The 20,807-nt window shown below is 46.9% G+C and overlaps 1 protein-coding gene across 1 annotated transcript in view; it reads left to right on the top strand.

Annotated features, from left to right (window-relative positions):
* MTHFD1L (methylenetetrahydrofolate dehydrogenase (NADP+ dependent) 1 like) overlaps positions 1 to 20,807 on the top strand; it is a 195,998-nt gene that overhangs the window by 56,086 nt on the left and 119,105 nt on the right. Inside the window, exons 12-18 of the mRNA XM_002714991.6 lie at positions 3,536 to 3,672; positions 5,299 to 5,345; positions 7,217 to 7,324; positions 8,128 to 8,202; positions 10,661 to 10,763; positions 15,809 to 15,885; positions 20,259 to 20,399. Coding sequence (XP_002715037.4) covers positions 3,536 to 3,672; positions 5,299 to 5,345; positions 7,217 to 7,324; positions 8,128 to 8,202; positions 10,661 to 10,763; positions 15,809 to 15,885; positions 20,259 to 20,399 — 688 coding nt within the window. The remainder of the gene's footprint in view (positions 1 to 3,535; positions 3,673 to 5,298; positions 5,346 to 7,216; positions 7,325 to 8,127; positions 8,203 to 10,660; positions 10,764 to 15,808; positions 15,886 to 20,258; positions 20,400 to 20,807) is intronic.

Below are 20,807 nucleotides of genomic sequence, written 5' to 3'. Positions count from 1 at the left end.
TTGGGTAAATGGTATGTGTTTTTCAGATTGTGTCCAAGTCGTCACAGAGTACAAATGTTCACTACAGTTGATCATAAATAATATTCATCTTAGAAAATGTGCCCTTACATCATCGACCGATTTTGCTCATCTGTGCCCAGACGGGTGATAAGAACCTTGCTCATCACCTTAGTAAACTTGTGGCCCAGTAGGCAACACAGACACGTCCTGAAGCATTGTGATGCCGACTGCAGTTACTTAAGGACTGTGTAATAAACACTGGGGGAGAGCAGGAAGGGAGCGCCTTGATCTGCTTGGAAATGTGGAGGAAGCTCATTTTAAAAAAAATCACATCTCCATCTCCATGAACTCTGAGCGAAAAAGAAATTAGATTAACTTGGTGTTCATTCTTTTCTAAATCAACTTGATGATTTGGAATCAGAGCTGAGGATCCTGGGGAAAAAATTAAACCAAATTTTGATATCAATTGCAGAAGTGGGGTAAAATAAATGTTTTATCGTAGCTCTCCTTTTATTGCTCCCAGTAAATACTTCCTCCTTTCTGATTTCCCTGAATTGTATTCGTTGGCCGATAGCTGAGCAGACCTGTGTTTCTCATTAAGAATTGGATGGGTAACTGAAGTTTGAGGAGGTCATCTCTGGGCGTGTCTGCTTTTGGCTGTCTCCGGCAGCTATGTGAGCACAGCCTTGGGAATGAAAGTGCAATCCTTCATGTGACACCCCCGAAGTAGGCTGCATCCTCCTTCGCAGACAGGGCTGCGCAGGTCGCTTCCTGCACTGACCTGCGGGATGCCACTTTTCTTTGCAGGCTTCTGTACGATGGTGAGCAGCTTTTAGCTGCTGTTACTCGTGTTGTCTCTGAAGCAGTAGAAAGCTGACTCCCAGCGGAGGTAGCTTTATGGAACCTGGAGTCTTTCTGGGGACCCCTCTCCCTAATTTGCTATTGCTCAGGGTTTATTTCGGAGTGGCTCAGAGTGCCTACCCCCGGGGTAAGGACACCGGCTACCTCCTTGTTACTGATCCCGCTGGCCGCTTCTTAATCCACACCCTGCTTCCAACCCTGGGGACATCTGACTGCCGTCACCTTGAAGCAGTGTCCTCCTTGGGCTTTTTCATTCTTTTTTTTTTTTTTTTTTTTTGGACAGGCAGAATGGACAGTGAGAGAGAGACAGAAAGAAAGGTCTTCCTTTGCCGTTGGTTCACCCTCCAATGGCCGGCGCGCTGCGGCCGGCGCACCGCGCTGATCCGATGGCAGGAGCCAGGAGCCAGGAGCCAGGTGCTTTTCCTGGTCTCCCATGGGGTGCAGGGCCCAAGGACCTGGGCCATCCTCCACTGCACTCCCTGGCCACAGCAGAGAGCTGGCCTGGAAGAGGGGCAACCGGGACAGAATCCGACGCCCCAACCGGGACTAGAACCCGGTATGCCGGCGCCGCTAGGCGGAGGATTAGCCTAATGAGCCGCGGCGCCGGCCTTCCTTGGGCTTTTTCTGAGACCCCCATTCCCTGGGTCCTCTGTATTCGCCTAGTTTTTACTGCTCCCTCTTGGCTTCCCTTTGCACTCTCTGACCACTCCTTAGAAGGAGCTGCACCATTCTGGCCCTAGTCCTTTTCTTACTCTCTCTGCTCTCCCTGGGTGCTTGTCCATACCTGTACTTCAAGTTGTTATTTATAGCTAGGGTTTCCACCCACAGAAATAATAGCCTAGTGAAGTCACACCACTTGCCTGGGTTTGATTCCAGTCTCTACTGCTTTCCAGTTGTGTGACACTGGGCAAGCTGCCTTGATAACTCTGCCTCAGTTTCCCCATCCATCAAATGGGAATACAAATAATGAAGCCAGTAAACACAAAGCAGAGTGCCTTGGCTGTTAACTGCCCCCAGCTCACCCTTGATTTTATCTGGCTAGCATTTATTCATCAGGTGCTAACTTGCTGCAGGAAGTCCTACCTTCGTGTGCTCTCATACTGCGACAGTCCAGGTGCCCAGTTGTCCTGTCTTAGTGTTGATCTCCCTTATTGTAATTGGTGATTGAACCATGTCTCCCATCAGCTAGAATCTGACTTGGTTGGCATTGTGTCCCCAGGGTCCAGCACAGTACCTGGTACTTTGTAGTGCTTGGTAAATATTTGCTGAATGAATCATCAATTGTATTGCAGGAGTGGTCTGAACAAGCAAGGGAGCCAATCATGTGTCTCCAGGCATTCTTTCTTTGTGATCACATTGCTCAATCCTGTAGGCCAGAAAACCCTAGAAGATTGGCTGCGTGAGCATCCTGGACAACCTGGCTCATATCAGTTAGCTTGTAGAACAAATTTTGTAAGCTCAAATGTTAGTACTTTACAATGCCAACAATGGTTATGCTAGGCTAAAGAACAATTTTATGAGACCTCTAATAGTCTCCCATCCTAAGTACATAATACTGTGATGTTGCTATGCACCTGTGAATGTTGGCTTTGTTGGGTGTTCTGGTCTCCATTCGGCCCCTCCAGGGCACTGCACATCTCCTTGGGGTGCAGAGAGACTTTCCAAGTATTTGAAGAGCTATTGTGCTGAAAAGGATTTAGGCTTGGTGTGTAAGACTCTAAGAACTAAGACCCACAGGAGTGCAGATGTCTCCCCCTTTAAAACCAAGCTGTCAGGGCCAGCATTGAGGCACAGTGGGTTAATCTACTGCCTGCAACGGTGGCCTCCCATATGAGTGCCAGTTTGAGACCCAGGTGTTCCACTTGGATCCAGCTTCCTGCTAATGGGCCTGGGGAAAGCAGTGGAAGATGACCCAAGTGGTTGGGCCCTTGCATCCACATGGGAGACCTGGATCGATTTCCTGGCTCCTGGCTTGGGTCTGGCACAGCCCCAGCTGTTGCAGCTATTTGGAAAATGAACCAACTGATGGAAGATCTCTCTCTTTCTCCCCATCTCTCCCTCTCTCTCTGTAACTCTGCCTTTCAAGTAAATAAGTAAATCATTAAATAAATAAATAAATAAATAAATAAAGCCAAGCTGTCTGGAAAGGGGAGAGCCTGCCTGGCACTAAGGAGCTCATGTGCCGGCCTGGGTGTGAGCCCGGCAGAGACAAGCCCCGGCCAGGGACGCCTGGAGTAGATGGATGGGGGCCGAGTGTAGATCCTGCTGGTCCTGAGGGGCTGTCTGTGCCCCACCCACTCAAGGACCATTGACCTGGGCCCAGGGCATAGTAGGGGGCTCTGGAAGGCTGACTGCCAAGTTGCCAATGAACAAGACACAACAATGGCTTCTTTCCTTAAGTCTCACATCCATGGTTCTTTGCCATTCTTGAAATTGATGATGTTATTGGCTCTACTGCCCAATGACTTTCCTAATTTCTGTGGTCCCTTGGGAAAGCTGTGTCTTGACTTGCGTATGTGTGGGGTGTGTGCTGCGGGCAGACCATAAAGGCCAAGGAAACGGCATCTTTGAGTGGCTTTTGGAGTGACATCTCTGTCTGGACTTGGTTCTAGTACCTGAGGTTAGTTTCCCGTGGGCCACCTGGGCAATATCATTCAGTTCTCCTTTTCTTCAGGATCACACCGACCCCTCTCGGAGAAGGGAAGAGCACAGTGACGATCGGACTGGTGCAGGCGCTGACCGCGCACCTGAACGTCAACTCCTTCGCCTGTCTGCGGCAGCCCTCCCAGGGGCCGACTTTCGGAGTAAAAGGTACAAGCCAGAAACCCAGTGTCGTCTGCAGAGCACAGTTCGGGAGAGAAATCTTCATCCACAGATACGGAGTTAAACCTCGCCAGAGGACTGGGTAGTAGCATCCTGGCACACTCAGGACACAGAGGTCACCCCAGCTTGGGCCCCCTGAGTGTGACTATGAGCAGAGGGAACTGCAGGGGGACTCCCGTCCTTGGCTCCACTCAGGCCTCCCACCAGCAGCCCAGCCGGCTGTCTCCTCGGCGCCCTCCTTGCTGTCCACACTGGTGTTTTATCAGCAGCCAGCGAGAGTCTCCCTCTGCGCCCCTGCGTCTCAGCTCATGGGACTGCTGCGTGGGGGCCATGGTACTGTCAGGGCTGCACTGGCTGTGCACAGCGTGTGGTGGCACAAGTCCTCCTGGGCAGCGGCTGGGCTGATGTCCAGCACCTTCCCGTTCGTGACTGATTTGTCAGGAAGTCATTCCTTAGCTCACTTTTCGGTAGCGTTTATTGCTGCACTCGCTATGGGCTCTTGGCACCTGCAGCCTTTACAGTATCATCCTTCCGTTTCTGTAACAGATTTTAATAGCTCCTGGCTCATTAAGTAGTGGCAAACCATAGAGTCATCCGTTGTGCAGCAGAATTAATGCTGGAGCTGGAGAAGGAAGCTGAGGTTTTGTTCATGGCTCTGCCTCCTGCTGCTGTGTGACCTTTAGCTAGTCATAATCGCCTTGAGTCACTTCCGTGAAAGTGTTAAAAAGGCTCCTAAGTACCAGGCGCTCCAGGTTGGTGTGAGACTGAAGTGAGACAGTATACAGAGGAGAGGTAAATTGTTACATGACGCGCACATGGATGTTATTATTTTAGAAATGACAAGTGTTTGTAATAGAACTTTAATAATTTTGGTAAGCAGTATGACAGATCTTACCTAGCACTATCTAAAATAAATTGAGTTAAGTTTATCATTTGTAATCTGAGATGTTTACAGGTGGGTTTTTTTAAACAAAGATTTTTTATAGCTCCATGTATATTTGACTTTAATAAAGCATAGCCACATAAAGCTAATAATAAATAATGTCATATCCTGATGTCTTACGGTAATGACATTTGTTATATTACTTTTACCTTTGGTTTATTTATTTAAAAGGCAAAGTTACAGAGAAACCAGGCAGAAAGAGCGATTAAACAAGTGAGAGTGGGCACGAGAGAGCTTTCATCTACTGGTTCACTCCTCAAATGGCCACAGTTGCCAGGACTGGAGCAAGCCAAAGCCCAAGCCCACATGGGTGACAGGGGCCCAGCTACTTGGGCCATCTTCCTTCCACTGCTCTCCCAGGTGCATTAGGAGGCGGCTGGATCAGAAGTGGAGCAGCTAGGACTTAACCGGCACCCATATGAGATGCTGGCGTTGCAGGCAGTGGCTCCACCCACTGCACCACAGTGTTGGCTACACCGTGTTGTCAGAGAAAAAAAGTCTTTAAATTGGAGTTGGACACCATGTGGGCTCTTTGTCCTTCAGCGTCGTCAGAGCTTTCATCTTGGTTGTCAGCGCCTCCCTCCTGGGTGGGGAGCCATGTGTGTCACCTCTGTCTGTCGGCATAGCTGCACTTGCTGACTAATTCAAATGCCACTTACTCTGTTGTTCAGGAGGAGCTGCTGGTGGTGGATACGCCCAGGTCATCCCCATGGAGGAGGTAAGGCCACGGGAGATGCACATCGCGTCTCCTGACACCCACAGTCAAGGTCCATGACCCTTCGTTCACAATCCCAAGGCCCCGAAAGTGTTTGCGTAACTCATTCAGTGGCAGAATCTGACCTTGACTCTTACGAACCAGGCATGGGTTTTGTTGATGCTGTAGAAATATAGTGGCTGCCGAACCAGCCCCTGCCTCAGCTGTTTTATAAGCACATTATGTGTACATCACTACTTTTCTAAATTCCAAAATATTTTGAATCCCAAAACCTATCTGATGTGGAGGATTCTGGGTAAGAGGATATGGAATTTCATCTCCATCCATTAGAGAAGACATAGATGCTTGCTTTCTTTCAATCAAGACTCCAAAATAAGATAATTCCAGAGAAAAATGGGCCAAAAGAACAGACAATGTTCTTGTTTTCCTTCCTGCCTCTCCTCTCCTTTGCGCCCCGTGTCTAGTGACCACTTCTCGTCAGCTCTCCTCTCAGCTGCCTAGTTCTGGTCCTGAGCCATCTTCCTAAACCCAAGTCTGAGCAGGTGACCGTCCCACCTGCTGCCAGCCTCCTGCACCGTGTGGGAGGTCCCCACGGGCTCCTGCTTCCTCGTCTGTAGGACAAGTCAGTGCCTTGTCTACTCGCCTCCATGCCTCTGGCTGCCACATCAAGCTCCTTACAGACTCCCGTGGTAGAAATGCATAACGTTTCAAGGAAACAGAAATTCAACATAAAATAGAACTTTCAACCATTATGGTTTTAGTCTGAAGGCTACTTTGTTTCTGAAGTGGTTGATTTACTAGTGCTGTGCAGTTGACACTTCATCCACTTCAAGGAGCAGTTTGGTCCTATTGTCAATTTCAGTTAACCCAGTAACCGCATTCCTGAAGATATATTGCTTTCTAGTAATTAATTCCTTCACAAGAGAAATGCTATTTGCATGTATTCTTTATAATCTTACCATTTTCTGCAAAAGTGGAAATTGAAGAGTGACTTAAATATCTAGACATAAGAGGCTAAACATTTTGATGCACCTACTGGATTATAAAATCCTCCATAAAGTGTAAGTGTACACAAACAAGGTTATTGTAAAATATTGAGGTTTTTATTAAAAGTTATATTTTATTGATGTTTTTGTTTATTTTTATTTATTTGGAAGGCAGAGAGAGAGAGATCTTTTCCATCTGCCTGTTCACTCCCCAGTTGCCCAAATCCAGGAACGCAGAACCTAGACTGGGTCTCCCACAGGAGTGGCAGGCATTTGAGTCATTACCTGCTGCTTCCGAAGCTGGAATAGGAAGCGAGACTTGAACCAGGCATTCTGACATGGGAGAGCATTCCAATAGTATTGTAACTACTAATACTAAGTCAGTGCTTACACCACAATAGTGAGTTTTTTAATAAAGAAGCTTCCCAATTATAATTATACAGATTCTACAAGCAATGATCATATAGACACGAGACTAGAAGGAGACAGTAGAGTTGTGAGGACAAGATGCTTTATTTCTGTAGCTTCCTGTACTATATTATTCTCATTATTGTCTGTTTTACAGCCTGTCGCATTCCAAAAGATGCATTATTTTCTAAATAACAAAACAGTGCATAAGGTCCAGTGAATCAGAATAAGGAAGTTAGTTATTGAGTCCACCAGCGTGTTTCACCCCTAACCTGCTGGTGGAAAACTGTGCCGTGAGAGCAGGTGCTCACGAGGTCTGTGTTGGCCAGGTGCAGACCTTCCCATCGACGTCCTGGTTCACATTGCCTTAGGGACTCAGCTCATAAGGACACATACTTAGCATATTATTTTATTCATTCAGACAGTCCTTGCATGCTGCTGTCTGGTCTGAAACAAATGAGTGTTTTATTTCATTTATAGTTCAACCTCCACTTGACGGGGGACATCCATGCCATTACTGCTGCCAATAACTTGCTGGCCGCTGCCATCGACACGAGGATTTTGCATGAAAATACTCAAACAGATAAGGTGAGAGGATCCCTCGTTAGCCTTCCTGGGCATCTTCTTCAACAATTCCTGGTCCTTGAGGAGTTCCTGGAAACTCTCCAAAATTTTATTCTGAATTTTGGGAGTTTTGTGGATGTCTCTGCTTCCCAAGGAGAGGCTGCCACACTTTGCTCCATTTCTCAGATGGGCTCGTGACCAAGCTCTACCAAGCCAGACATTCTTTGAGATGAGTCATTAGTTTAAAGGTACTTGGTAGATCACTTCTCTTCATTCTGGCCAAAAATACAGACTCTGGTCTACACTGAGGGCGACTGGATAGATGTTACCTGCGGCTGTCCTAGATGAGATGTGTTATTAAGAGGTTAGAGAGCTTGTTTGGCTTCACAAGCATGGGAGAGGTCAGTCACACACCCCAAAGGAGAAGAGTACCAGGTACTGATTCTTTGCAGACATTGAATGTGGATGAAATGGGAATTTGGGGCCTGAATTACAGCAAGGTCACTGACTTTCTGCCGTGACAGTAATTCCTTAGGCTTTGAAGCAAAATCCAGATAAATATTAGTTTGGTTGTTATAGGGCTGTAAGGTCACAAAATAGATTTGTGCGAACTCTTTGCAATGTGCATTATTTCAGATCTCGTGAGTCTTATTAAAATGACAGAATTTAAGTCAAATTGTTTATATTAGCCCAAAAATCTTAATGTGGTCTTTAATTTCAATAGTTGGATTATAAATGAAATGGACCTTGTCATATTGTGTAAATTATCCAAGTTCATGGTTGGATATTAAACTTTAGGTGATTTTTTTGTGTTTTGCTTTTTTAAGGCTCTGTATAATCGGCTGGTTCCTTCAGTGAATGGTGTGCGGGAATTTTCAGAAATTCAACTTGCTCGGCTGAAGGTAAGTTCATAGTCACAGGTTCTTTGCAAATATCCTAGAGATAGATTAGAAGGATTATCAAAGCCAGAAAATTTGAACTGGCTTTGATTTTGATTTTCAGATTCTCTTTTGGTTGTTTATATCCAGAGAGACAGAGTAAGATGGCAGCGTAGATGCTGAAATCTCGGTCCTATACCAAATCAGTGAACACTAAGACTGAGGTCCCTCATCCATGAGGACTGCTTTGCTCATCCAGAAGATTGCTCACCAACTAACAGTTGACAGTTTTCATACGTTTTCTCTTTGTAAGAAAGGTATTTTCATGAAATTTGTTAAACCCCAGGAAATGGTAAAATGGCCTTTGAAGATTCCTGTATCTCAGTTTTTGTTGTAGAAAGACATTACCCTTGTATTTGCGAAAGTCATCTTCATTTTATTTTAAAGATGTACTTATTTATTTGATAGAGTTAAAGAGAGAGAGAGCGAGCGAGCTTCCATCCACTGGTTCATTCTCCAAATGGCTGCAGCTGCCAGGGCTAAACCAGGTTTAAGTGCGGAGCCTGGAATTCCATCTGGGTCTCCAGGGTGGGTGGCAGGAGCCCAACTGCCTGGACCATCTTTTTGCGGCTTTCCCAGGCACATTAGCAGGGAGCTGGATTGTAAGTGGAGAAGCCAGGAGTCAAAACTGCACTCATGGTATGCCATTGTCTCAGGTGGCCTGACCCACTGTGCCACAATGCCAGCCCCAAACATCTTCATTTTTATCTATGTTATCTTTGTTTTAATGTTGTTTCCTGTTGGGTCCTATTTATCCCATTGCTTTTTCCTACTTCATTTACTAATGTTGATCAGCATTAAATGGTTTTACAAATTCACCCCTTTCTGTTTATTCACTTTGTTGAGAACAAGCAGTCAGTTACACTCAGCAGTTGTTACGATTTCTACTTCCCAAATTCTTTCTTTTTCATTTTTTAAAGATATATTTATTTATTTGAAAGTTAGAGTTATATAGAGAGGCAAGGAGAGGCAAAGAGAGAAAGAGGTCTTCCACTCTCCAATTGGCCCCAACAGCCAGAGCTGCACCAATCCGAAACCAGGAGCCAAGGGCTTCTTCCAGATCTCCCACGTGGTTGCAGGGGCCCAAGGTCTTGGGCCGTCTGCCACTGCTTTCCCAGGCCATAGCAGAGAGCTGGATCAGAAGTGGAGCAGTGCCGGTGCTGCGGCTCACTTGGCTAATCCTCCGCCTGCGGCACCGGCATCCCTGTTCTAGTCCCGGTCGGGGCACCAGATTCTGTCCCAGTTGCTCCTCTTCCAGGCCAGCTCTCTGCTGTGGCCCGGGAGTGCAGTGGAGGAGGGCCCAAGTGCTTGGGCTCTGCACCCTCATGGGAGACCAGGAGAAGCACCTGGCTCCTGCCTTTGGATCAGCGCGGTGCGCCGGCTGCAGCGGCCACTGGGGGGTGAACCGACAGAAAAAAGGAAGACCTGTCTCTGTCTCTCTCTCACTGTCCACTCTGCCTGTCAACAACAAAAAAAAAAAAAAAAAAAAAGAAGTAGAGCAGTCAGGATTCAAACCGGCACCCATGTAGGATGTCGGCACTGCATGCAGCGGCTTTACCCGCTGTGCCACAGTGCTGGCCCCCAAATTCTTTGTTGGCATGTCTTCTTTCTGTTTGGAAATTTGCTGCAGCGATGAAGTCATTGCTTGGGACACCTGCATCCCATGTCAGAGCTCTTGGTCCTGGCTTCCAGTCTAGCTTCCTGCTAGTGCTCATTCTGGGAGGTGGCAGATAAGGCTCAAATACTTGAGTTGCGGCCGTCTTCGTGGGAGTCCTGCATTGAGTTCTCAGCTCCCAGCCTCGACCTGGCACAGCCCCAACTGTGTGGGCATCTGGGGAGTGAACCAGTGGGTGGAGGTCTCTGTGTCTCTGTGTGTCTCTCTGCCTTTTAAATACATAAAATTTAAAAAATAAAAAATATTTTAAAAAAACACTTTCTTAGGATTTTTCTTCATGGAAATAGATATGTTTAGAGTTGTAACTTTTTTTTTTAACCTCAAAATTAGAAATAACTTGTTTGGAAACATAGGCATAAGCCTTCCATGAATCACTGGTGTGTATATTTGGAAAGAAGAACTAATGACCCAGGGCATCTGTTGCGTGGGCAGCAGTTACGTCCCCTCTGAGTGTGGTACACAGAGGCCACGTGGAGCGCCTCAGCCTGTGGCACAAACATCAGTCAGTGCTCACTGAATGCAGCTGCACACAGTTCCACACCTGCCACTTGAAGGGCATTGTACACATTTTCCGCATCTTCCCCTCGCAGGAGATACTTGGACTTGGGCGTGTGTTGATGTGTTTTTCCCTACACTACAATTTAGAGTTCAGCTTCATTCTCTAAAGGCTTTTACTAGTCATGGAGAAAATCAAGTCAAAGGGATAATTTTGGTGACTTTTCCTTTCTGTTCCCTCTTAATCATCAGAAACTGGGAATCAATAAGACTGATCCGAGTGCACTGACGGAGGAGGAAATGGGGAAATTTGCCCGCCTCAACATCGACCCCTCCACCATCACCTGGCAGAGAGGTAGGAGCTGGGAGACCATGGAGCTGGGGCCGGAGTCGGGACGTCTGTTCGAGGCACAGCTCATGAGTGCACAGCTGTTCTTCCTTCCCTTTGTCTTCCTTACCTGGACTTCATAAATCCCACTGTTTGTTTCGATGGCTGTTATTTTACCATCCTCTTCCCTCCTTGCCTCCTGTATAGATCAGCTGCATTATCTGGCTTACTCCCATCCCTCTCCAAATTTCCAAGATAAATGACTTAATATCCTCTTCTGTCTCTTCCTTGGCCCCTTGTCTTTGCATTACGAAATATTTAAAACCTGCCTTCCCACTTCTTTGTCCTGCTGCCTTCTCTGCCCTCCTTAGTGCTGGCTCTCTCTGCTTTGTTTCCAGCGCTGAGCTTTTTGAGTCTGGTAGGAGCTTCGTACTGGCTCTGCAGCCCTGAGCAAGTGCTGTGAGGGTTCTGGGCCTCGGTGTGTGGAGATAGGAGATGGTTGCATATATGCATGACGTCCACTGTATGCATGACGTCCACACCTTATCCTGAGGGCTTCCTAGGAGTCCGATGGCATGACTCTTCTCTCTCTGGTCACCCTTTCCTCACTGTTGGCCCGTATTTGTCAGATGTCTGATTGACAGCAGACACCTTGTAATTCATTCGCCGGCGTCCATCTCCATCCCCTGTGTTTACAGCGGCCTGCCTGTCACTTCCCTGCTCGGCAGCCTGCAGGGCACCCTGCTTCCTGGGTGAAAACGTGTCTGGGGCATGGCTTGACCTTCAGGACCGTGGCAGTGACTTCCTGTCCCTTTGCTCCTGTTTGCTAGGCCAGTCTGGCTCTCCCAGACCCAGTCCAGGTCACTCCCCTTCCCATACATTCTCCTCACCCCCGACTCAGGAATCTGTTCAATTAGGCCTTTCATGTTTTCCCAGCCCATCAGGTGGCAAGACCAAGACCAGAGTGGTGCTGGGCCAGTTCCACATCACATCGTCCAAGTGAAACGCCCTGCCAGCTCCCCTCTGGGGTGCTGCCCTAAAACCCGAGAATCCCTTCCAGACTCTAAGGCGCTGCCCCATGGTCTCGAGATGTCCCTGTAGCTGCACTACACAGTTCTCTGTGCTTCTTTGTCTCCCAAACTAGGTTGAAATCTCCTTGGAAACTTCAAAGATATATTTTTCACTTAAAAGTAGTGATATTATAGAGATTTTTAAAATGTCTCTGAAGTATAAGAAATATGATCTCATATTTATACAGCTATAACCACTACTCTTTATGCATTTTTTATGCATCTAGGTCTTGTAGATATCTCTAAAAATAATGTAGGTATATAGACTTTATATCCTACTAACTTCACTTATATCATAAGCCTTTTTTGTTTTTTGTTAGCTCTTTGTTGTCACGGTCATTTTAAGTGGCTCGGGACCATTCCTTTGTGGGATGAACTGCAAAATACTTAAATATGCCTCTGTTGTTGAAAAGACTGATACACTGTTTAATAACTGACATGAATATTTTCAGCATTTTATTGAAAAGCCTACAATTTTTCCTAAAAACTTCTTATAACTAGGCAGATGACTTACTAAACTGTCCTTATGTCCAAACATAGAGTTAATTTTTGCAAGGCATTTATGAGTCTGTGTTACACTTTGAGGGAGTTTACTTATGAAAGAAAAACCATGCATTTGGAAACACATGTATTTTAAACTCATGCATTCTCTACCAACTGGTCTCCTTCCACTCCGGCTTGGGGCTCCAGTCCAGGCGTCCATCAGAAAGAGGGCAGTGGCCCCGTCGTGAGTCTCGGAACAGGAAGGACACGTCCTCTCTTCCACCTAGAGCCAGCGCACGATTGAGTTCTCTCTGAGGAGGCAAACAGAACTGAAGCAATCTTTAGTTGCAAACCAATTTTAATGAAAGTGACAACTTCAAAAACAATTCCAGAAAAGTATTAGAATTATATTACTGTGCAGGACATGAAAGGGAAGAAAACTTTATTGCTGTGGACAAGCCACCTAGGTCAGAGGAACTTGGAATGACATTTGATAAGTAGTTTGGCTCTTACTCCCGCAAATTACTGTCAGCAATAGGAGTGTGCATCAGAGGAGTTGAGGACATGGAGTTGAGGGGCTTGGGCTTTGATCTAGAACCAGCATAACCCACGTAATGAGATTAGATCCCTATTTGATAGCGAGAGGGTGCCATGCAAGTACTTTGGTAGGATGAAAACAGTGAGACAGGCCGTGTGAGTGTCGGACCATCTAAGAGTCACCCCTTCCTATCAGGTTGTGTGTGAAATGCAATGATTGGCTCATCCAGTGCCTCATATCAGAAGCTTCAAGGTAACAAGGTGGAACCAGATTCAATAGGCTACTCCAGGAACCCTTAACGTAGGCTGAGCCATGTAGTCATTCCCAGACAAACACGAGCAGGGTAGCCGGAGCTCCTGCGTCTCAGAGCATCCGAGCCCTCCAGGGGCGTGCAGCCTGGCTTTCTTCCCATCTCCCTTTTATCTTTTTTCTCCAGGTTACAGAGAGAGGGCAGCCAGCCCCAGTCCCCCTCAGTGAATTAACATCAAGTCACTGGTGCCCAAACTGCCTGGATAGTATTGTAGATTCGGTATCATGTCTTGCACCAAGCCAAAACAGCGCGCTGAGGACAGCACCGTGCACCCTCCAGGTGCTTAGCATGCTGGCTGTTTCACAGGCTGTTAGGCTCAGGACAGCACACACAGCCGTCCTCAATGGACTGGCTTGCCGCCCAGACCCCATTCTTTGCACACCTACTCCCTGGCCCTCCACACATCTCCCCCATGCCAAGAAAGGCCTGGGTTAGAGACCACTTTCCTGCCCTTGGGAATCCTGAAAAGCTAGCACCGTACTGGGTACCAAATCAGTTCTCAATCCATATTTCAGAAATGAATAAACACATTGCTTATTCCTCCGTTGCTGTATCATGTAGAGACGGGGAATGGCCTGCCTGGTGTCTGTCTTCCTGTGCCTTGGAAGTTGCCATCACATCTCTAACTTACTTATCACTGGCACTTTCCCACACCTCTTTCCCAGAGATCAGAATTCTGGTGGGTGCAAGGCTCCCTGCCCCTCAAGGACTGTGTGAAATGCACACGTGCACATTGGATCCCACTGGTGATTGTTGGTTTTGCCAACAGACGTCTTTTTTTTTCCTTGCTTATTTTCTCTTTGCTGAATAAAGAACAGCTGACGTTCGGTGGTTGACTTGAATAGGTTTGATAAAAAGATCGCTTCAATCTGGTGCCAAGGTACTACACATCAGAAAAGGCGATGTTTTTGCTTTCTGTGACGTGCAGCAGGCACCTTGGGCGTAGGAGTAGGAGTAGTAGCTAGTGATCATATCGAGAAACAGCCCTACGGTTTTGCGTATGTTCTGCCTCACTCTGTTTGCATGCATCTGAGTGTGTATGTGTACGTGAGAGAGGGAGCGTACCGTAGGGAAGCACCCAGCAGCAGCAGCTGACGGAGGGAGCAGCCGAGGTGGGCGGGGCGCAGAGCTGCCAGTGCTGTGTGCACAGGAGGGGGCAGCATTCGCCCCCTACGGATGCTTACGGCACCTGAACCCATCACTTCCATCTCCGTCTCCGTCAGTGCTGTGCTAGACACTGGGTAAATCGGATCTTAGTTGTCAGTGCGAGTAGTTTGTTATTTGATGCTTCGTAAATTATTGGTGAGGTCTCTGTCCTTTTGGCCTTGATTCCTGGCATTGTAAACTTGGTTTTTCACAAAACCAAATCGAGTCTCCACAAACAAGTCCTAGCTCAAACAAGCCACTGCAGAAAATCAGAGAATCGGTGCTTGTTTTAATCATGACTGCTCCCCCTCCTAATACTCGATTTACTTGTTTTTTTGAGTTGTGGTAAAATATATGTAATGTAATAGTTATTTTAACCATTTGCAAATGTTTGATGTGTGGCATTAAATACATTCACAGCGATTATAATGTCGTTGTTGTCTGTACCCAAAACTTTTTCATCAGCAAAGAATTCTGTACCCATCCAATAATAACTCCCCCTCCACCCCAGCTTTTCACTGTTGTATTTTCTATCTCTGTGGGTTCCACTATTCTAAGTACCTCACATGAGTGGAATCAAGCCATATTCGCCCTAAGATTCTGGCTTATTTAACTATGCCGGTTTTCAGCATCCATCCAATATTGTATTGTCTATCGAAATTCCCTTCCTTTATACAGCTGTGTGATACTCCTTTGTGTTTACATATATATACATTTTATTTACCCATTTACCATTGATGTACACTTTCACTGCTTATACCTTTTGGCTGTTGTAAATATTGCTGCCCATGAGCATACAAGTATCTATTCAATTTTTTTCAATTTTTTTTTTTTTAGGTGTATTTACTTATTAGAAAGGCAGAATTACAGAGAGGCAGAAGCAGAGAGAGGTCTTCCATCTGCTGGTTCACTCCTCAAATGACCACAATGGCCGGAGCTGGGCTGATCCAAAGCCAGGAGCCAGGAGCTTCTTCCAGGTCTCCCACAGGGAGGCTCCCAAGGGGCCTAAGGGCTTGGACTGTCTCCTACTACTTTCCCAGGCCATAGCAGAGAGCCTGCATCAGAGGTAGAGCAGCTGGACTCCATGGGATGTCGGCATTGTAGATGGCAGCTTTACCTACTTTACCACAGCGCTGGCCCCTTAATTCTTTTTTGAGTAATGCATAACAATATAATTCCTGGTCATATGGCTGTCGTACAAGTGTGCTTAATCTTTTGAGAAGTTAGATTGGGTTCTTCTTGTGACTTAGGTTTCAGTGTAAAATATCAATGCTTCAGAAATGCTTCCCTTTGCCATCTCATTACTAAAAAGGACGTCCTCACCGCCTCCCCTCCCGTTGCCTGGCACACTCTGTCCAGTCAGCCTCGGCCCTTAGCATCAGTGGGTATCTTGTCTGATTCCTCAGGGGATGCTGCCCCTTGTCTCCTTTGCTGTCTGCCAGTTTCCTGGCATCAGAACAATGCCAAACACACCAGAGAGACAGCCCATACTTGTCAAGTGAGTAACTAATCTCTCCTCTTTCAGTATTGGACACCAATGACCGATTTCTGCGGAAAATAACCATTGGGCAGGCAAGCACGGAGAAGGGATATTCCCGGCAGGTAGGTGGCGCTGCTTCCCAGGCGTGGCTCTGTTCTTCCTTGCCTTGGTTTCCACCAGAGCACGAGGGGCTCTGTGCTCCTCGCTCCCTGCTGCCGTGCAGTGGCTCTGCCGCCCATTCAGGGTGGGTTTCCAGCCCTCCGCAGGGCATGGGGGTCAGGAGCTGGGAGGCTTTTCAAATGTGTTTCTGGGTAACACCACTCGGAGTGTCCTTTGAATATAAACCCTTACACGGTTATTGGAAAACCACAGTTATACAACATCTGCATAACAACTGAAAATAAAAATCTCAACCACATTAATTTCATAAGCCAAAGAGCAAACACCTAATTATTAGACTTAATAATAGCATAAGCTGTGTTATAAAGGATAATGGCTTATTATCCCGATACAGAGAATGTGGGAGAAGAATTATGAGTCTACTTCATTTTGATAGATCTCTGATGTGGGTCAGGGGCACTTAGGGACTGTAAATGTGCTCTGTTATTTTTTCAGCCTGGCTCACCAAGCCTCTGGGATTTTGTTTTGGTTTGGTTTTTGTTAATGATCTTTATATTTTCAGACAAATTTAGAAATATTGCCTCTAAGTCTTTATTAGCGGGAAAAAAACCTCATTTTACATAATAACCAGTCTTCATACCAAATAGACTTTGGCCTTGTGCAATACGATGATTTAAGGCGTGCATGTGAGGAATGTGAGGAGTGAATCAAGAAGGCAGATGCGGCCCGTGTCCATTGTTCCTCTCAGTCCTGGGACTTGCATATAACCAGTACGTGGGACTTGCACATAATCAGATAATCAGTATCAACCCTAGAAAGCCAGGATCACTGCCGTGGAGTTTGCGGAAGATCTGAAACGTAAGAAGGTGGATTGGGTTGGCGGGAAGGCCAGCCCAAAATATGGCATGAGTGTTGTTCTAGGGTGATCCTCTCAATTGTAGGCACTAGAAACGCTACTTCCTAGATACAGGTGAGGTCGGCACCCTGCTGGGCCTCACTGGTTGCAGACCCCTCTGAAGATGCTGCTTAAGGGGTCCTTGCTGTGATACTGGCGCTGAGCCACACGGCCTGGATATGCACGTATCAACCTGAGGCCCGAGTGTCGTCCCGCGGCTGCCAGGGACACTGCTGGGCATGCCACCCCCAGTCGTCACTGATCTGCATGTGCGCCGTGCCTCTGGTCTGGAAGATGTCAGTGAGAAGAAAACTAGTATATTGTGACACTTATATGGGGAAGGGATCACCTTTGGCCATATGCATTGGGGACTCGCTTAGGGCTAGGAGGGGCGCCAGGGTAGGGAGCCAGCAACAGCGTATCCTGCCTTGCTGAGTCTGTAGAGACAGGCCAGAGCTGTTGTGTCCACAGACAACAGCAAGGAGTTGCCCATCATTTAAAAACACCTGCCTGGGCACGCCTGCCACCCAGGCCAGCCGAGAAGTTGATGTGTGTACGGAAAGTAATGGTGCATCAGGTGGACGGAGTCGGTCCCTGTGCTCAGCTGTTTTCTCAGATTGTTTGTGAAGCTTTAGTAAACAGAGCCATGCTCATCAAAATCCCGTTCTCGGACCCAATGCCAGAGTAGGTTCCTGGGTGCCGGGGAGGGGCACCTAAACCAAGAGACACTCTTAGTACACAGGCGGAAAGCAATAGAAAGCCTCAGAGAGACATTCGAGAGACGGAGAACACCTGTTGCAGAGTTCTAGTGGACATCTGATAAATGTGGCCAAAGAAAATGACAGAGAATGGAGAAAAAACTGTCTTTAAAGAAATAATAAAATGGGGGATTTCCTGACTTGAAAAAAGCACAAATTTTCCTATTAAAAGAATCTAAGAAGTACAGAGTGGGAGGAATGGAAAAGATAGACCCAGACACATCGTGTCGAAATTTCAGAACTGAAAGGATAAAAAAAGAAATTCCTGGCCAAGGCCAGGGAAAAAGGGCCCTGCTTAGCCGCAAAAGGAAGAGGTCTTATCGACAGCATCTAGCGCCAGGTGACCCCGCGTGATACATTCAGAGTTCTCAAGGAAAATGATGTTTCATCCCAGAGTCCTCCAGAGAGAGAGGGAGACAGCAGCAGCAACAGTAAATCACATTGGCTAGAGAAATCTTACTAGAGGAAGCCAAACACAGGCACGGTTGCCACCGATAGAAACCGTCACAGAAAATGCAGCAACTAGAAAGAAAAGATGGTTTTCTTACAATAAAAAATCAAAGTCTTCACACATACACAAAAACATGAGAAGATCAGGAACAGACTGGGAGTATTTGCAACACATGTAACAAAAGGATTAGTATGCCAAACCTAGCAAGAACTTCTGGAAATTAATGTTAAACTATTGTTCTCTCAGTGAGGCCATTCCTGGCTGCGTATTTAGAACTGGAACAGCCTTTCCCAAAACTGCCCCCAAACTCCCTCCCTCCCTCCTTCCTTTTTCTGCTGGCCTTAGCGCATAGCTGATTCTCAGTCTCAGCTTAGAACAGAACTCTATCACATAGTGGCAGGTATTTGTAGAAATTTGTTGAATAAGTAAGTCCAAAAAAGGGAAAGTTTACGTTTTACAGAAAGAAGTAAAATACAAACATGAAAAGGTATTCACGTGTAGCAAGTGCCCACATCCCATATCAGAGAGCCTGGGTTTGAATCCCAGCTCTGACTCCCAACTCCAGCTTCCTGCTGTTGCAGACCCTAGAAGGCAGCAGATGGTGGCTTACGTAACTGGATTCGTGCCACCCACGTGGGACACCAAAATTGAGTTCCTGGCTCCTGGCTTCAGCATTTGTGCAGTGAAACATCAGATGGGCACTCTCTCTCCCCGTTTGTGTGTGTGTGTCTTCTTGTGTATGTGTGTGTGTCTCTAGTAATTTTTTTGAAAATCAAAATCATAAAATTGCTAATGAAAACGACGGAGTAGCATTTACCTTTGAGCTTATAAAGACATACATAGCATTAAGTGTTCATGAGGATGTAACGAAATGGAATTTTTAACTACAATGATAGGATATAAATTTGGCAAAGTACACGTGTTCCCATGCAAATATAAGCACCTAAAATGAAAACAGGAAAGAAATCCAGCAACCGTTGATATTACTTGCCTCTGGAATGAACAGCTTATGTACATGGTATAAATTCTACTTCTTCCGTAGTATTACAAGAATATTTATAGTCTCATGTTATATACAAAAAAAACCCCAGTGTTTTAGTCACTTTCTTCCATGCACTGCATGCAATGGAGCCGAGAGTCCTAAATCTCTTACAATGAAAAATGACTTAGTTTGGAGTGGCTTCGGTTGAGAGTGTATAATGAATATGATTGCATTTGGCTTTGGGGGAATATTTTTTCTCTCAGCCAGGCAGGAACCAGAAAGCTCCATCTGCCTTCATTTCCTCATTTGTCAGGGATGGAAATGGACACTGAAATGTCTCAGAAGGGGATCCTGCCAGGGCACAGCCTTTTCCCCTCTCTGCAAACGCAAGCCTCCCTGGCTCACACCCCCCTTGGGAAGGAGAAAATTAAACTGGAGCATAATGTAGTGGTTTTAAGCAGAAGAACCTTCCTGGTGGCTGAAATATGGGGAGAGGAAATAAGCGTTGTTCATATTCTTTCTGCTTCCTGTTGGTCTTTGCACGACCTGAGCCAGAGCCAAGAGGGGAACTCATGGAGAAAGCCGTTGCTCTCTAACGTTCTTTGCAGGGAGCACTGAGATCGGCTGTCACGTGGCCCACATGCACACAGCAGCTGACACCTCATTCTGGTCGCATATGACAGAGCGAGTCCTCTCTTCTGTATTGAGATCTCGCTGTGGGAAACTGGCCTCACACACAGGAAGCTAGCAGAACCCTCTCCTGTCGCCATCTGCTCCTTATCTCATTGCTGGACAGACCCATGGCTAATTGTCCATTAACTAGGTCTGTATGTACTGAGTGCCTCCTGGGGTCCTGCTCAGTCTTCCCTCCTGGGGATTCTGAAGATGACCCTCCCAGCGTGGTCCTTGCCTTCATGGCACTTCCTGTCTCTCCAGGTATGGAGACAAGACCCAGTTGGATACTGGCATTGAGAATTGATCACAGTCTGAGACAGGCTACAACAGCAACACGTGGTGCCGTGAGCAGGAGCAACAGGGGACCTCACCCAGTCCACTGCTGCTCAGCAGAGCACAGTAGAGATCATGGCCGCCCCTGCGAGGCTTCCCTGGAGAGTACCATGCTCCAGACCCTGTGGGCTCTTTTAGATTCTCAGAATTGTGAGCACGAGGAAGGCCCACCGAGGAAGCCCCCCGGCCTGCTGTCACTTCACTGCGGAACTCCAGCTCCCGTGGAAATGGCCGTGCCCCTGGCGCCATAGCTGACCACTGCCCTTGCTTTTCCGGTTCAGGCGCAGTTTGACATTGCTGTGGCCAGTGAGATCATGGCGGTGCTGGCCCTGACCGACAGCCTCGCGGACATGAAGGAGCGGCTGGGGAGAATGGTGGTGGCCAGCGACAAAGATGGGCAGCCTGTGACGGCGGAAGACTTGGTGAGTGGTGTCCAGCGTGGAAGCTCCAGGGAGCTCACTGTGCCCGCTGTTTTGTAACCCGAGGATTTTCTTCCTCTTCAGAAAATGTCTGTACACACGTTTTTTCCCCTTCTAAAACTGTGTGCCTTACAGCTTGTTCATGTTCTCACAAGCATTTGTAACATGCTTGTACCTGGCTGCCACCCAAGCACTCGAATTTAGCTTTTCACCATTCCTGCCAGTCCTGATCTCTGCTTCTGCCTGGGGTGGCGTGGGGTCATTGCCCTGCCATCTTTGCCTTTAAAAAAATGTCTCATCTATGCCCACCTTAGACTGAGGGCAGAGCTCCTTTCTAAGGAGTGGAATTAAGTGGCTCTGCTTTTTTGAGTGGGAAGCAAAAGCTAACACTGGCACCTTTGGGCACCTGCT

This window comes from Oryctolagus cuniculus, chromosome 5 (assembly GCF_051225735.1).
Source record: "Oryctolagus cuniculus isolate XC-2025 breed Fujian yellow rabbit chromosome 5, ASM5122573v1, whole genome shotgun sequence".
NCBI classification, from domain to species: domain Eukaryota; kingdom Metazoa; phylum Chordata; class Mammalia; order Lagomorpha; family Leporidae; genus Oryctolagus; species Oryctolagus cuniculus.
This window is presented reverse-complemented; position numbering and strand designations above follow the sequence as displayed.